This window comes from Mustelus asterias, chromosome 1, assembly GCF_964213995.1.
Source record: "Mustelus asterias chromosome 1, sMusAst1.hap1.1, whole genome shotgun sequence".
Classification (NCBI taxonomy): domain Eukaryota; kingdom Metazoa; phylum Chordata; class Chondrichthyes; order Carcharhiniformes; family Triakidae; genus Mustelus; species Mustelus asterias.
Genome location: NC_135801.1, coordinates 61,855,281 through 61,871,702, shown reverse-complemented (window position 1 = coordinate 61,871,702; position 16,422 = coordinate 61,855,281). Strand labels below are relative to the sequence as shown.

At 41.6% G+C, this 16,422-nt stretch overlaps 2 protein-coding genes across 2 annotated transcripts in view; both read left to right on the top strand.

Moving 5' to 3' along the window:
• Nucleotides 1-16,422, top strand: part of lyar (Ly1 antibody reactive homolog (mouse)) — a 355,306-nt gene that overhangs the window by 144,518 nt on the left and 194,366 nt on the right. The gene's annotated exons all lie outside the window — the stretch shown is intronic.
• Nucleotides 1-16,422, top strand: part of sh3tc1 (SH3 domain and tetratricopeptide repeats 1) — a 62,642-nt gene that overhangs the window by 933 nt on the left and 45,287 nt on the right. The window contains exons 2-4 of the mRNA XM_078211993.1: nt 8,455-8,562; nt 13,367-13,456; nt 14,591-14,718. Coding sequence (XP_078068119.1) covers nt 8,455-8,562; nt 13,367-13,456; nt 14,591-14,718 — 326 coding nt within the window. The remainder of the gene's footprint in view (nt 1-8,454; nt 8,563-13,366; nt 13,457-14,590; nt 14,719-16,422) is intronic.

Below are 16,422 nucleotides of genomic sequence, written 5' to 3'. Positions count from 1 at the left end.
TTCCAATCTGACATTTTGCCCTGGTTTCCAATGACTCCCTGGTAATGTTAAATGGGAACCCTCAAATTTGATTCTCTTTCTCTACATCAGCACAGTACAAAGAACAATACAGCACAGGAACAGGCCCTTCGGCCCTCCAAGCCTGCGCCGCTCATGTGCCCACATTCTTTTGTATCCCTCTATTCCCAGTCTGTTCATGTGGTTATCTAGATAAGTCTTAAACGATCCCAGTGTGTCCGCCTCAATCACCTTGCTTGGCAGTGCATTCCAGGCCCCCACCACCCTCTGTGTAAAATACGTCCCCCTGACATCTGTGTTGAACCTTGCCCCCCTCACCTTGAACCCGTGCCCCTTGTGTTCGTCATCTCCGACCTGGGAAAATGCTTCCCACTGTTCACCCTATCTATGTCGTTCATAATTTTATACACCTCTATTAGGTCGCTCCTCATCCTCTGTCTTTCCAGGGAGAACAACCCCAGTTTACCTAATCTCTCCTCATAGCTAAGACCCTCCATACCAGTCAACATCCTGGTAAACCTTCTCTGTACTCTCTCCAAAGCCTCCACATCCTTCTGGTAGTGTGGCGACCAGAACTGGACGCAGTATTCCAAATGTGGCCTAACCATCGTTCGATACAGCTGCAACATCATATGCCAACCTTTTATAAAGGCAAGCATGCCATATGCCTTCTTCACCACCCTCTCCACCTGTGCTGCCACCTTTAAGGATCTGTGGACTTGTACACCCAGGTCCCTCTGTGTGTCTATACTCCTGATGGTTCTGCCATTTATTGTATAGCTCCCCCTTACATTAGATCTACTGAAATGCATCACTTCGCATTTATCTGGATTAAATTCCATCTACCATTTCTCTGCCCAATGTTCCAGCCTATCTATATCCTCCTGTATTCTCTGACAATGTTCACCACTATCCGCAACTCCAGTAGTTTAAAAATCTAACCCCTGAAAAGATGCTTAAGACTTTTATCTCATTTATATTGACCCTGGAATTTTCAGCCATTTTTTTTCATTTTTTGGAGTAAGAAAATATTAATTTCTTTCCTTAAGTACTTTGAGGAAGTAAACACACAGAATTGTCATTATTTTGTGCTCATCTTCAGTTTTAAGCCTGTTTGCATGTGTAAATGTTCTGATCTCTTTAATAGCTTTACTATTATAGTACACCTGTACTTTATGGAATTTATTTTAAGTTTATTTATTAGTGTCGCAAGTAGGCTTGCATTAAAACTGCAATGAAGTTACTGTGAAGATCCCCTTTTCACCACACCCTGGCACCTGTAGTGTAATTGGTACTTCCACCAGCGTTTGGGAACATAGGAGTAGGCCATTCAGCCCATAGGGGCTGCTCTGCCATTCAATACGATAATGGCTAATCATCCACTTCAGTGCCTTTTTCTCACACTATCTCCATAGCCCTTTGTCATTGATATTTAGAAGTCTGTCAATCTTTGCTTTAAAAATACTCAGTGACTGAGAATTCCAAAGATTTTCAACCCTTGGAGTAAAAAAATTCTCTTCATTTCGGTCTGAAGTTGCTTTGCCTTTATTTTGAAATTGTGTTCTGGGTCTAGATTTTCCAACCAGGGGAAACATCTTACCTGAAACTACCCTGTATTTTGTAGATTTCAATTAGATTACCTCTCATTCTTTAAAACTCTAGAGATACAGGCTAATTGGTAAAATTAAATATCTTGCTACCTTTATCAGAGTCACCAGACGCAACTATTGTAAAAACACAAGTCACTCTTCGCAAGATCCTCTAAATATAGTGGCAAGAAAAGTGGTCCAACTGCAGCATCCTCTCCCAAGTCAAAATGCTTGGGATCAAGCTACTATTCACTCAAAATCAGCTCTGCTGGGAAGAGCATGCCATTTGTATACTTGACAATGGCTCCTGAAGCAACAGCTCTATTTGAACTTGGCCATGGAAGGAGAACTACGTAAATCCTTCAGGGGCATTCCCTGAAGAGGCCAACCCACTGGAGTCCCTGGCTTGTGACCAATCAAAATAGAGAAGGTTCATCCGGGAAGGCACCAAGAGATTTCATCTGGGACATTCAGAGATAAAGTCAAGGCATTGGAGAGGATGCACAAACCTCCAAACAACTCACCTACCTGACCTCCCAGGCACCACCTGACCTGCATGTGGCAGAGTCTGCCACCTCAGAACTCACCAAACCGAAGTGGAAGCAAACCATCCTCAATCCCAAGGGGCTGCCTAAGAAAGAGAAGAATGGGAAAAGATCTAAACAGAAAACGTATGTTAGCAAGGGGGCTGGAACACATTTTAGTTCTCTCATTTGTACATGTAGCACATGTTTGTAGGTAAAGGATGCATATTATTTGTCACTAGCAAATGTGGTGAGTGGTGTACTTCTGGCTGGAAATATATGTACACTTTCTGCAGCTAAAACAGCAGGTGCTACATTGGCAAGTCTGTTGGCATTTTTTAATTCATATGTGGGACATGGGCGTCGCTGGCTGGCTAGCAAGCATTTTTTTTATTGCCCATCCCTAGTTGCCCTTGAGAAGGTGGTGGTGAACTGCCTTCTTGAATCGCTGCAGTCCATGTTCTGTGGGTTGACCCACAATGCTGTTAGGGAGGGAATTCCAGGATTTTGACCCAGTGACTGCAAAGGAACGGTGATATATTTCCAAGTCAGGATGGTGAGTGGCTTGGAGGGGAACTTGCAGGTGGTGGTGTTCCCATTCATCTGCTGTCCTTGTCCTTCTAGATGGAAGTGGTCGTGGGTTAGGAAGGTGCTGTCTAAGGATCTTTGGTGAATTTCTGTAGTGAATCTTGTAGATAGTAGCGGCAGTGTGTACTGAGCATCAGCTGTGGAGGGATTGAATGTTTTGTAGATGTGGTGCCAATCAAGCGGCCTGCTTTATCCTGAGTGTTGTTGAAGCTGCATCCATCCAGGAAAGTGAAGAGTATTCCATCACACTCCTGACTTGTGCCTTGTAGATGGTGGATAGGCTTTGAAATAAAGGTGGATTAGGATTTTACATGATAAAAGAATTTTAGCATTCCACTGCAAAATGGGGATCTGTGCTCAAAAGAAACATGGGTCATAGGGTGCTTGTTGTCCAGTCCTTTTTGCCCTCAGCACTTGCAAAATGTAACCCATCTTTTGTCTTTCAGGTGCTGCTGGGCATACTGTATATGTTCTGATTTGATTTTGAGTCATCCCACAGCTTTCCTTCTATTATTAGGATATCAATCACTATAAACTATTGAAGTTCTGTCATTTCTTGCATGCTTTGTACTCCACTCACAAGGGGGACTGGCAAAAACTTGAATAGACAGGATGTATATATGGGCTCACACTAGCATCATGCTGTTTATTAAGAAAACAATGACATGAGGAAAGACTATTTGTCATTATAGTAGCCCTGCTCAATATTTGAATGGAGTATCTCCTAGAGTGGTACAGTGCTTAGCACTGCTGCTGTGCAGGGACCCGGGTTCAATTCCGGCATTGGGTGACTGTGTGGAATTTGCACATTCTCCCAGTGTCAGTGAAGGTTTCCTCCCAGGTGCTCTGGTTTCCTCCCACAATCCAAGGATTTGCAGGTTAGATGGATTGCCCATGGTAAATTGCCCCTTAGTGTCCCAGGATGTCGAGGTTAGGTGGATTAGCCATAGTAAATGTGGGTTTACAGGGCTAGGGCAGGGCAGAGGGCCTGGATAAGATGCACTGTCAGAGTCGGTGCAGACTCGATGGACCAAATGGCTTCTTCTGCATTGTAGGGATTCTATGATTCTAGGAAAGAGCTAGAGGAGGATAGAGCGTGCAAAAAATTTGAACAGGAAGGTTCGGAGCAAAAATGTTTAGAAAGAAGAAAATGTGAGAGAAAGAATGAGGTGGGGGGAATTTGATCCCCTGATGCCACTTGAAGCGGTGGCACTGTGCCGAGAACATAGATTCCTCAGGGGTGGGTAAGCTGTAACACAAATACCACAAACCTGGCTGGCCTGCAGGTGAAAATCTGAGACTTGGGATTTGCTCAGTGTTAGCAACATTATTATAAAGCATATTGCACCTATGTAGGAAAGCAATGCTGCACTTTTAGTGCAAGAATTCTTGTTCAGATGGAGGATTTTTTTTGTTAACAAGAATGTTGATATTTTAAGCTATATGGACTCTTGCTTTGATGAGGATGCCGCAGAGATTCAGATTGCTGCCAGAACCTGTACTATGCCCAGTTAAGGAGTAGTAAGAGACAAAGAAAATACTTAGAAATTTAAAAGCTGATAATAGTGAACTAAATTTTCTAAATATAAGAAATACTACACAACAGCAAACCTGCTAGGTAAGGTACTTGAAAAAGTACAATATAGGGGCAATTTTCTAATGTATACTCTTGACAGAATTCTCTGAATCGAGGAATTTCTTGCTTGGGTAAACAAAATCCAAATACAGTAAAAGGCTGTTATAAACAGATTGTAACATTATATATGCCACTCTATTCTCTCTGTTGGCAGTTATTAGAATTTATGTGGAGCTAAATCCAAGTTTACAAAATAAAAAGCACTGCTGAAATCCTCTAAATGTTACTTTTCCCTGCCCTCACTCATTTCTGTCATTCTCACACTCATTCTCTAACTCCCTCTTTACTCAATTTGTCATTGGTAAAAGAATTAGCATCCAGAAATGTGAAAGTGGTGAAAGGGTTAAAGTGAAACGGGTGATGTAATTGCTGGTGAATGATATTTGAATTTGCTGAGTAAACAGGAAATTTTTGTTCTGTAGAAATGGAGTTCATAATTCTGATTTCAAGTTAATCATCTGTATCCGTTGGGATAAGAAGCCAAAGTGCTCACCATCTATGGGAGGGATGTGTATCCTCTTCCTGTAGTCAGCAAATTCTGAAAATGTTGTTCTGACTGTTGAAAACTGAATTAATGCAGGTTTTGAACTTTGCCTTTTCATTGAACGACATAGCAGATAACAGTGAAGGAGAAGCAAACATTTAGTTTGGTCAATAATGGTTCAAAAAGATCCAGATTTTTTGATATTTTTAAAAGCCTCAATCCAGGGCCTTAAAATCACTAGACAATTCTGGAATCGAACACACGGTAGAACACTAGTTCTTGAATGTTCAGTCCATTACTAGATTTCCTGACATTCATGTTATAAACTATTCTGCGACCAGATCTTTTTAATATCCCAGGTAGTGTGTTGTGTACTACCTGGCTGAAGTTCTAATGGAAAAATTGTAATTAAATTGCCAAGGCACGCAAACACATTTTTCTTCTCCCCTCCCCCTCAAGTTGTATTTGATTTGAACTGATGCCCAATGATGACTTTGCCCTACGTATAACTGTAGTGAATGGCTATGTAAAGAAAAACCTGATGGTTGACATTCCTGTGGTTACTATGCAGCAATGCTAGTTATTCATGAAAATCCTCCCGGTCAGCTACCTTTTGGCAGTGTTTGAAAAAAGCACCGGCTCAATCTCATTGGAATATTTTGCACTATTAAAATAAAATAGTTAACTTTACAGTGTTAATTTTTTTTTAAATGCACCAATTGTTTTGTATTTAGACTGCCCTACGTAAAGTTGTAAGTACATAATGGAGCTGAAAATCCAAACTAACAATCTGAAATAAGCAACAAAGAACTAAGAGCCAGAATAGGCTAATTGGCAGTCAAGCCTGCTCCACCAATCAATAAGATCAGAGCTGATCTTCAGCCTCAACTTTACCATCCCCCATATCCCTTGATTCCTTTAGAACTCGGAAGTCTAGCTAAACTTGTTTTGAATTCCTCATAATTTCAGTCATAAATGACTGACCCCTTAAACCAAAACTGTGACCCCTAGCTCTAGACTCCCCAAACCAAGAAAACGTCCTCCCAGTATTCACCCTGCCAAGCCTCTTAACAATTTTGTGTTTCTATCAGGTCATATGTGATTCTCCTTAACTCTTGGGAGTATGGGTCTGGTCTGTTCAATCTCTCCTCGTAGGACAATTCGCTCATCCCAGAAATCAGTCTAGTGAACATTTATTACAGTCTCTTTAAGGCATGTATATCCTTCCTTAGATAAGGAGATCAAAACAATATATTGTATTGCAGGTGTAGTCTCCCCAAGGCTCTATATGATTGTAATAAGATTTCCTTACTCTTATGCTCCAATCCCAAAGGCTATTGTACCTTTCCTTCTTGTTGTATTTGCCTGGTAATTTTCTGTGATTCATATCACAGGCGGCACGGTAGCACAGTGGTTAGCACTGCTGTTTCACAGCTCCAGGGTCCCGGGTTCGATTCCCGGCTTGGGTCACTGTCTGTGTGGAGTTTGCACATTCTCCTCGTGTCTGCGTGGGTTTCCTCCGGGTGCTCCGGTTTCCTCCCACAGTCCAAAGATGTGCGGGTTAGGTTGATTGGCCAGGTTAAAAATTGCCCCTTAGAGTCCTGGGATGTATAGGTTAGTGGGTAAATATGTGGGCGTAGGGCCTGGGTGGGATTGTGGTCGGTGCAGACTCGATGGGCCGAATGGCCTCCTTCTGCACTGTAGGGTTTCTATGATTCTATGATTTCTATGATATATAAGCACACTCGAGAGTCTCTGAATACTAACATTTCTCAGTGTGTCTCAATTTAAAACACACTCTGCTTTTTTTATTTTTTCTACAGGGCAGTATTCTAAAATCTAGGGAATTCTGGAAGGTCAAAACCAATACATCCATTATCCTTGCAATCAACTCTTTAAATTGCTGGGATGCAAACCATTGATAATTTTTAGTCCCATTTAGTTTCTCCTACAATATTTACTTGTATGAATTTCTTTAAGTTTGTCATTCTCTCTAGACCCTTAGTAGCCCATTATTTCCAGAATGTTTTTTGTCGTCTTTTGTGAAGTTATACAAAGTATTTGTTTAATGCCCCTGCCGCTTTTTCCCCATTATTCCTCTCCTGTCTCTGCCTCTTAAGGCGCAGATGTTTTCTTTCACTAATCTTTTCCTTACAATGATTACAATGGCCCAAATCCTCAAAGATACAAAGGAAGATATGCAAAGGGACGCTGTGGAAGTCCTGGAGCAGGGACCAATATGGGAATTGCCTGGAAACTTTAAACTTCCAATGGGCAATTCCCTTCTTATTTTATTACGCAGAGAATGTTAGGCAAATTAAACCTGGTCTAACATCCGGGTAAGTCCACAACAACACCTGACTATCTCCCATCCTGATCTGACCTGACTACCCCCAGACCTGACCACCCACCTACCCATTCAACGACTGGACCTTTAAATACTTACCAGAATGTGGTATCTGGTGCTACTAAAATGGGGTGTGTCCTCTTGTTCTCCTGACTCAACTCATCTCACTTGAGTTAGAAGGGGATGCTGCCCTCTGTATTTCTTCATCTGGGATCAAGAGATCCTGGAAGAAATGGGCAATAGAGTTGAGTCAGAAAAATCTTTAAATGCTGGAAGACTCAGGCTAATGTGGTTTTTTTTTAGAAGTCCTTTGCTTGTTGTTCTCATTCTTTTTTCGCTTTCGTGATCATTTTCTTGGTCGTCCTTTGCTGAGTTCTAAAATCATTCAAATTTTCATACTTATTGTCTCATCCTTTAGTCTCATGCTATCTTTAACTCTCTCATTAGACACTTTTGGACTACTTTGCCTCCTTTTTTTATTTCTTAACATATTTGTATATTTGTTGCAAATTATGAATCAATTCCTAAATGATTGCCATTGCTTCTTTACCATAATATCTTTAAATGTAATTTCCAAATTTATCTTGTCAACTTGTTTCTTGTACCTATGTAATTTGCTTCGATCAGATTTAAGGCCTCCGTTTCAGACATAAATAAATCTCCCTGCCCAAAGTCTGGGAAGTTCCTTGGCACCATTAAGAGGTTTCAGGCCATCAGAGACCCGTTTCAGATGCCCACTTGATGAGGCTAGAAACACTGCCAAAGTAATAAGTCTATTGGAAGATGTTGGGACCTGACCATTTTGGTCACTTGGACACCACCTCTGCATTCAGTGGGCCAGGATGTCTGGTTTCAATTAACACATAGGCAACTAATGTTTTCCCTGCCACATTCCTCACTGGGACATTAGACCTTCTGAACTGGAAGTATTTTTTCACAGTCACACCTCTTTAAGGTGCAGAAGATTATTTTACTGATTCTCCAATCGGCCATTTCCAGTGAGGAACTGTACCTGAAAAGAGCATTAATTGGGACTTGGTTCTTTTGAATGCAATAAACACAACCCCAGACCTGGAACTTTGTGGGTGTTTTTGACGACATCTTGATTAGTTACAATATTAATAATTTAATAATTACATTTTTAAAAAATGTATATACCATAGTGTCAGATCACCAACCACTAAATAATTGCAAACTATTTAAATGATCATTTCTTTCCGTTTCTGTGCAATGTCAAACAATTGCAAATTCCATGTTATTTCTTTCAGGGAAAACATCCTTCCATTCATCAAAATCCTCAGGCTACGGGACTGACTTGTCACACAACTTATTGGAATGCGATGTAGGCTCAACAGCAGGAAAGCAAGGAGGCCCAGGTGAATACCAAATGCCTAAGTATAACTATATTTTCTCAGAGCCTGGAGTGGACTACTAGTGTAAGGCTATCAGGGGGCAGAAAATGGGTGGGACCTAGAAACACCGGTTCTCTGCCCTGCAGATAACCAGGAATCATCACTGCTGAGGATGGGAACAGGTAGGGGAACTATTAATGACATGCATAAAAAAGAGTTGAAATTATTTCATCCATTAAATTCCTTGCAGGTTTTATCGCCTTGCCATAATCATTCATTAAGAGACTACTGGTGTCCAGGTCAGTGGATTGGAGGAAGTGGCGTCCACAAGTGTGTTCCAGGACGTCACCCAGTCCTGAAATGAGGAATGTTGCACAGTTTAAGTTGGCCCTTTGACCAAGGAGTTAATTCCAGTGGGCTTTCAAATGTTTTGATCTGTTTGGCTTTCTTTCCACTGTGGCAACTGCCTCGCCCATCAAATGCTAAAGTTGGCACAGTTAGCCAGTTCCTTCATATTAATGACCTCCTCTTGGATAGACCAGCACATCAGGGTCTCAGTCCACCTGTGAGGCATGAATCCTGCTTCGCTGGAGTTATGAAAGCAGAGTAGGATTGAAAGGTGTGTTAGTGTTAGTGTTAGTGTTAGTTGGATGGATAAGGTTGGGTTGCAATAGATTTATGATAAAGTAATTCCAACCAAGCTGTAAAATGAAAAGGAAGAAAAAGCAATTTGAAATAGAGAGAATTCTGAAAATACGCAGGTTAAGTCAATTGAATGAGTTGGGCTCAGAGGAGCCCACCAGCAACACACAAGCAAGGAATTTGGATGCATGTTTTCCATTTGATAAGTTGAATGGAAAATTTTGAGAGGGCTCAGCTGATTTCCTGACATGAGCTGCTGGTGGACGATGCTTTCTGCTGATATCAGCCAACAGGGACAATTTTAAAATGTCAGATGGTTTGATGTGGGATGTTTTGTTAGATTGTGGAAAACTGCATAAAGCAAAGGTGCTTTACTGTTAACTTTGAAGAAAGTTGAGAAACCTAGATATCTTTGTGGTGAAAATTTTATCTGTCTCAAAATGAAATTGATTGTAGTTTATTATTATAATTATTGGTTATTTCTCATAAGCGATTCTCTTCCAAAGATAGCTGATACTGATTTGGGATCTGCAGACTTTATAGCACATTGGGTATTTGTTAACATATGACTGGACATTCCAGATGATATTAGGAGCCAAAGCTGCCATCTCCTGATCCTCGCCTTGTCGTGAAGCCCCGCCAGGCCCTCTATATGTTGGAAATCCGAGATGGGTACTGGTCTATAACAAGCTCAAACCACCGAGAATCCCTACAGTGCAGAAGGCGGCCATTCAGCCCATCGAGTCTGCACCAACCACAATCCCACCTAGGCCCTATTCCCAGAACCCCACACATTTATCCTGTTCATCCCCTGACACAAGGGCCAATTTATCATGGCCAATCCACCTAATCCGCACATCTTTGGACCTCTGCAAACAAACAAATAATAATCCACAAGGTCAGAGATGATAGCACGGTGGTTAGCACTGCTGTCTCAAAGCACCAGGGACTCGGGTTCAATTCTGGCCTCAGGTCACTGTCTGTGAGGAGTCTGTACGTTCTCCCCGTGTCAGCATGGGTTTCCTCCACGTGCTCCGGTTTCCCCCCTCAGTCCGAAAGACATGCTGGTTAGGTGCATTGGCCATGCTAAATTCTCCCTCAGTGTACCCAAACAGGTGTCGGAATGTGGCAACTAGGGAATTTTCACAGTAACTTCATTGCAGTGTTAATGTAAGCCTACTTGTAACTCTAATAAAAAATTTTTTTAAAGATGTGCGGTTTAGGTGGATTTGCCATGCTAAATTGCCCCTTTAGTGTCCAAAATATGTAGTTTAGGGTTGTAAATAAGTTGGGTTACGGGGGTAGGGTCTGGGTAAGATAGAAAGAGGGGTTGGTGCAGACCTGATGGGCCAAATGGCCTCCTCCTGCACTGTAGGGATTCTGTAAGTTCATGGAATGGTCTTTTTGCTAAAATTCTGCTCCAGTCACAATTTGCCAGTCACTGACAGGTTTGAAAGATGTGCTTAGAAAGATACCGGTGTATGACATCTTTTAGCTGGGGGAACCATTGCAAACCATCTTCCACGCATGTCTTGTCAAAATTAAAACTTAACCAATGGCAAGGAAGTGGAGCTGATTAGAAGTTTCGTTCTGCTGCAACCTTTGTCTGTCAGATCAGCCTTTGAGATATTCCAGCTGGTGCGACTTCCTCTGCCTGTTCTGCCATTGAGAATTTGTTTGCCACAGCCCATCTGCTGAGCATTTCCAGGATTCTGAACAGGCCTTCACAGTAACCAAAGTGACCCAGGACATAAGGAATCCCACCGTACTTCACCAATGTCTAGTTTGATCCTGGTTTCGTTTTGGTAGTCTTTGTAGTGCTTTGATACAATTGTGTAGCTTGCTCGGCCACTTCAGAGGACATTAAAGAGTCAATCACATTGCTGAGGCTCTAGAATCACCTGTAGGGCAGATCAAGCAAGGACAGCAGATTTCTTTCCCTAAAAAGCATTAGTGAACCAGATGGGATCAACAATGGTTTCATGGCTGCTATTATTGAGACTAGCTTTTTGATTTCAGGTTTATTAACTGAAATAACACCAGCTGTAGTGGGATTTGAATCTGTGTCCACAGAGCAATAGCCTGGGCCACTGGATTATTGTACATTCTCACTACGCCATTGCCTCTTCACATAACTAACTTTATCAAATGTAATCACCAATGGTGACATTTAATAACATTCCATTTTCTTTTAGGACTAGATCAATCACAGCTGTTATTCAGATCTCCTTTTTAAAAAAAACATTAAATTGCATTGAACAAGGTGCAAATTTTGTGGGGGGGTTTCTAATGATGTGAGAGTGGAAAAGAGAGAGTTCCTGCCAAGTCGATTGATTTCACAGACTGACTGTGTGGGTGGGGGTTAGTGCCCCGAGAGCAGAACCCTGGGGGGCAAAACCTTCGGAAGAGGAAAATACGGAGGGCAAAGCCCTGTAAAGTTGTAGATAACTTACAATGAATCCCATTCTTATTGGAAGGAAGTTTTTTGTTGTTGGTTAAAGGATGCTGTGTTAGCTGTCAGTACTGTGTTTATATTATAGCTTGCTGATTTACAGACGTTGTGAATTGTTTGCAACCTTGAAAGGCCGGTTGTGGATAACTCGCAATGCACACTAGCTGTTTGTTTATTGTGCTAAGTTTGTTTGTGCTACTGTATTAAAGGTGGCATGTTTATTGTGGATATTGTTATTTTTATAATTTTTTATTGTGAGATTGTATTCTGGTTTGTAATTTGAAAGTGTAATGTATTTGTGAACTGTTTAAATAAGAAGAGTGGGTGGGGGTGAATGGTGAAGCAGTTAATAACAGACAGCAATTTTGTTACAATCCCCATAAAGACCAACAACTTAAAAAATGAATTTCCCTGTGAACAAAGCAAAGAATTGGATAACAAGATTTTGTGTTTTCAGACTTTTACCTCAACAAATAAACTCAAATCCGCATTACTTAGTAGACAATAAATACACTAAATTACAGAGAAGTTATTCCTCATTACATTCATAATACAACCAAAAGCCCCGTGCCATGGTTTTACAAAACACTCTCCAGAGAAATGTAGCCTTGTGCTTAAGGCTCCAGTCAACTCCTGACTCTAACAATATCTCTTCTTCCTGTCCCAGCAGGGTGAACTTTCCAGTGAGCTTTTAAACAAAGTCCCTTCACTCAATCTTCTAAACATTATAAAGTAGCAAGGCACCCTTTGGCGACTCCTTGATCTTTAACTCTCCAAATGCCTTTTTCTTCCAACTGGGAATCCATCCTCATCTGCACTCTGATAATTAATCAAGAAATAGTCCCTTTTCTTCTGCATGGCACAGAAGTATCTGCTGTGGGTCTTCTTCCCAAATCTCTGTCTGACTGAGAGCCTGTGAGGCAGCACATCTTTGGACCAGCTGCTTTCTCCTTTTTGTCTCAGTATTTAAACATGCTCCATACTCCAATCAAAACTCATTGAAAGTTTCTGTCTCCATGACAAGTTTCAGCTATGAAGAGAGGTTGGTTTGGCTGGGGTTGTTTTCCTTAGAGCAGAGAAGGCTGAGAAGGGATCTGATTCAGGTATACAAAATTATGAGGAACATAGAGTAGAAAGGAAGAAGTGTTTCCCCTTTGTAGAGGGGTCAATAACTAAGGAGCATAGATTAAAGAGGATTTGAACAAAAACCTTTTCACCCAGAGGGTGGTGGGAATCTGGAACTCACTGCCTAAGAGGCTGGGAGAGGCCGAAGCCTCGCAGCATTTAGATGAGCACTTGAAATGTCACAGCATACAAGGCTACAGACCAAGTGCTGGGAAAATGGGATTAGAATAGATAAGTACTTGACCAGCACAGACATGATGGGCCAAATGACCTTTCTGTACTGTAAAATGCTGACAAGAGGGTCCCATGGGTTTGTCACCTAGCAGATATTGTAGGAGGACACAACCCATCTCCAAGTGTTCCATTTTACCTTGAATTAAAAGAAACAGTTCAAAACATAACTGTCCATAAAATTCAAGTTGGTAATAATTTCAGGATTTCCACACTAATCTGCATTTGCTCTTAATCCTGAAGTTTCAGTCAGATGATTGAGGGGTAATGATGGTGAATTGTGACAGTTTGCCATCACCAATTCTGCAAATTCTGGGCTAATATGTTTAGAAGGATTGCACCATCTCCTGATATTCTTTCTAATTCAATGCATTCTAGTACAGGGTCCATTGGAAGAAAATGAAGCATCTTTTATGCTTCCTGAAGAGCCATTACATGATCCAACAGGTGTGGGAAATTGGGAAACAGGTGAGGATGATCCACAACATACACAGCAGCAACTACATTGTGTGTCCGCTTAGTATAACATATCTGAACCAATATGAGACGGAGAGGTTATGCACTGTACTTCCACAATACTGTACCATAGTGTAGAATGTAAGTACACAATATGCAGAGACTTGCACTTAATTCTTCTGTCGAGTTAATTGGTAATGAATAGGAAAATGCATTCTCAAAAGCTACTGCTTCAAATTTGTCACACAAAAACTGCACCTGAATTAACATATCAAAAAGCCCACCAATTTCTTTTAACAAGCACCACAAGTTTATTCTGCCACTTTAAATTAAATTGAAGGGTGACCCCTCATTTTAAAACAGTGCCCCCGAGTTCTGGATTCTCCCCCATTTTGCATGTGCTCGCTCTTTGAAAGAGCTATCCAATTTGTCTCACTCCCTTGCTCTTTCCCTATAGCTGTGCAAATCTTTCCTTTCTAATTTATATCTAAGAATACATAATGAGACTTGGCTAAGAGCCCAGAAATCTATTAGCCGACTGACAGTGCAAGTCTTCTGAAAATGTACTTCTGAGCCCATCCCCCACCCCATCCTGCTGAGCTTTAACTAACATTTGGATTAATTGTCATGAGTTGCATATTTTGCTTGATCTTGGCTTGGTCACGTTTTCCCGTTGAATGGCAGCAAAAACATTCAAATGGGGGAGGGAAAAAGAAGGAAGGCAAAAGCAGACTTTCCATGATTGCAGCAGCTATTAATGCACCGTGGAGTAGCATGAAGAAAACTGCAGTGAGATCCTTTTTCCAGGCTACCTTTTTCTTTTGAGGTGCATGTTTATTGCAGAAAAAAAAGACAGGGAAATTAAAATGTGGTTCATGAAAGCATACAAAGCCCAAAATTCCTTTGCAGGGCTGTGGTGCCATGATATTCCTGATCCTACTGGAGAACTCTAGTGACAGGAGAAGGTCATATATCAGCATGTTACTTCTAGCAGGAAACAATTAGTAGGAACTGACAATGCAGATAACAATTCCTAAAGTAAAATGGCAGTGGCTAGTAAATCAAATACAAACTATTTGTGTATATATAAGGGCAAAGTGCAGTAACTTTGTGGGTATAAATACTTGCCTTTTGTTTCTGTGATAGATATTTTACTGAAACTAATAATGAAGCAACAAACAACAGGGCTTCCTGACGTTCAGCTACAGGACAAGCTGAGAGGAAAGTTGCGCATTCTAGAGAATGACTGTGGAGAGGTCATTGCCCTCTTTAATGTAAGTGACAATATAGAAGACTTCTCTTTGTTGCACATCAGGCCAATTATCATCTCATCAGTCTACTCTCAGTCATCAGCATGGAAAGAGTCATCAACAATGCTATCAAGCAGTACTTGCTTAGCAATAACCTGCTCACTGCACAGTTTGGGTTCTGCCAGGGTCACTCTTATCTCATTACAGCTTTGGTTCAAGTATGCATCAAAGAGCTGAATTCCACAGATCAGGTGAGAGTTTGACATCAAGGGAGTTTTTGACTGAATATGGCACCAAGAAGTCCTAGCATAGCTGGAGTCAATGGAAATCGAGGCAGGGTAGGGGGAGCTCTCCACTAGTTGGAGTTGTACCTTGCAGTCCAAAGATGTGCGGGTTAGGTTGATTGGCCATGCTAAAAATTGCCCTTCGTGTCCTGAGATGCGTAGGTTAGAGGGATTTGTGGGTAAATCTGTAGGGATATGGGGATAGGGCCTGGGTGGGATTGTGGTCGGTGCAGACTCGATGGGCCGAATGGCCTCTTTCTGTACTGTAGGGTTTCTATGATTTCTATGATTGCATGAAGGAAGATGGTTGTGGTTGTTAAGAGGCCAATCCTTTCAGTTCCAGGACATCACTGATGGAGTTCCTCAGGATAGTGGCCTGAGCACAATTACCTTCAAATGCTTCATCAATGACCTTCCTTCCATCATAATGTCAGAAGTGACATTATGCTAATGAATGCATGGTGCTCAGCACTATTCACAACTCCTCTGAAACCAAACCCATGCCTAAACTATCGACATCCTGGGGATACCACTGACCAAATACTCTACTGGACTAGCCACATAAATACTGTTATTACAAGAGCAGAAGAGAGGATAGGAATCCTACAATCACTAACTCCCCAAAACCCCTCCACCATCTACAAGGCACAAGTCAGGAGTGTAAAATGAATAGGGAATGGGAAATGCATGCAGTTGAATATCTGTCCCCTTGATGTGACCCTGGAATTTACTGAGGGACCCCAACTGGGCATACCTGAGCATGTACCAGCCCTTGGCACAGACCCAGCACTCTTACTGAAAGGAGTGGCTGTTCCTGATTCTCCTCTTTCAACTTTCAAAGTATCCTCCCCAGGATTCCTCGACTCTGAATCTTCAAAATGCTGGTGTTGGGACCTGCATGGAGATCCCCTCAGGACTGGTATGCCTGAGTTAGGGATCAGGAACAACTGAAGAATGGAAGTAAGTTGCAAGTACGAATTACTTCCTTACTTTCTCTTGTGTTTCCAGAGGATCCTTGGGCTTCGGCTTTTCAGCTGCTGTTCTCTTTATCTAATTAATTGTCCACAGCCCTTATAAAATCCTTAATCGAAAAGCAGAAAGCTATTTCAGATTTCTGGTATCCAAAGAGAAAATGCTGCAAATGCTCAGCAGGTTAGGCAGCATCTCCAGAAAGAGAAACAGGAATGAACATTTCAAGTCTGACCTTTATCAAGTCTGTTTTATTCCTTATACTACCTTGCTTCTTTCCAGTTATTTTTAGCTAAGCATCCACAGCTACTCTACCCTCTCACTAACACACTAGCCTCTCACTATAGTGCTGTTTCTTTGTTTCATCTGTTCAGACAATGCAATCTGCTACACTAGCACTTCTGACATGTTGTCCTTTTTTCTTAGCTAAGGATTCTGCACATGCCCAGCATGGTTGACTGGGCCCTCCACCGTT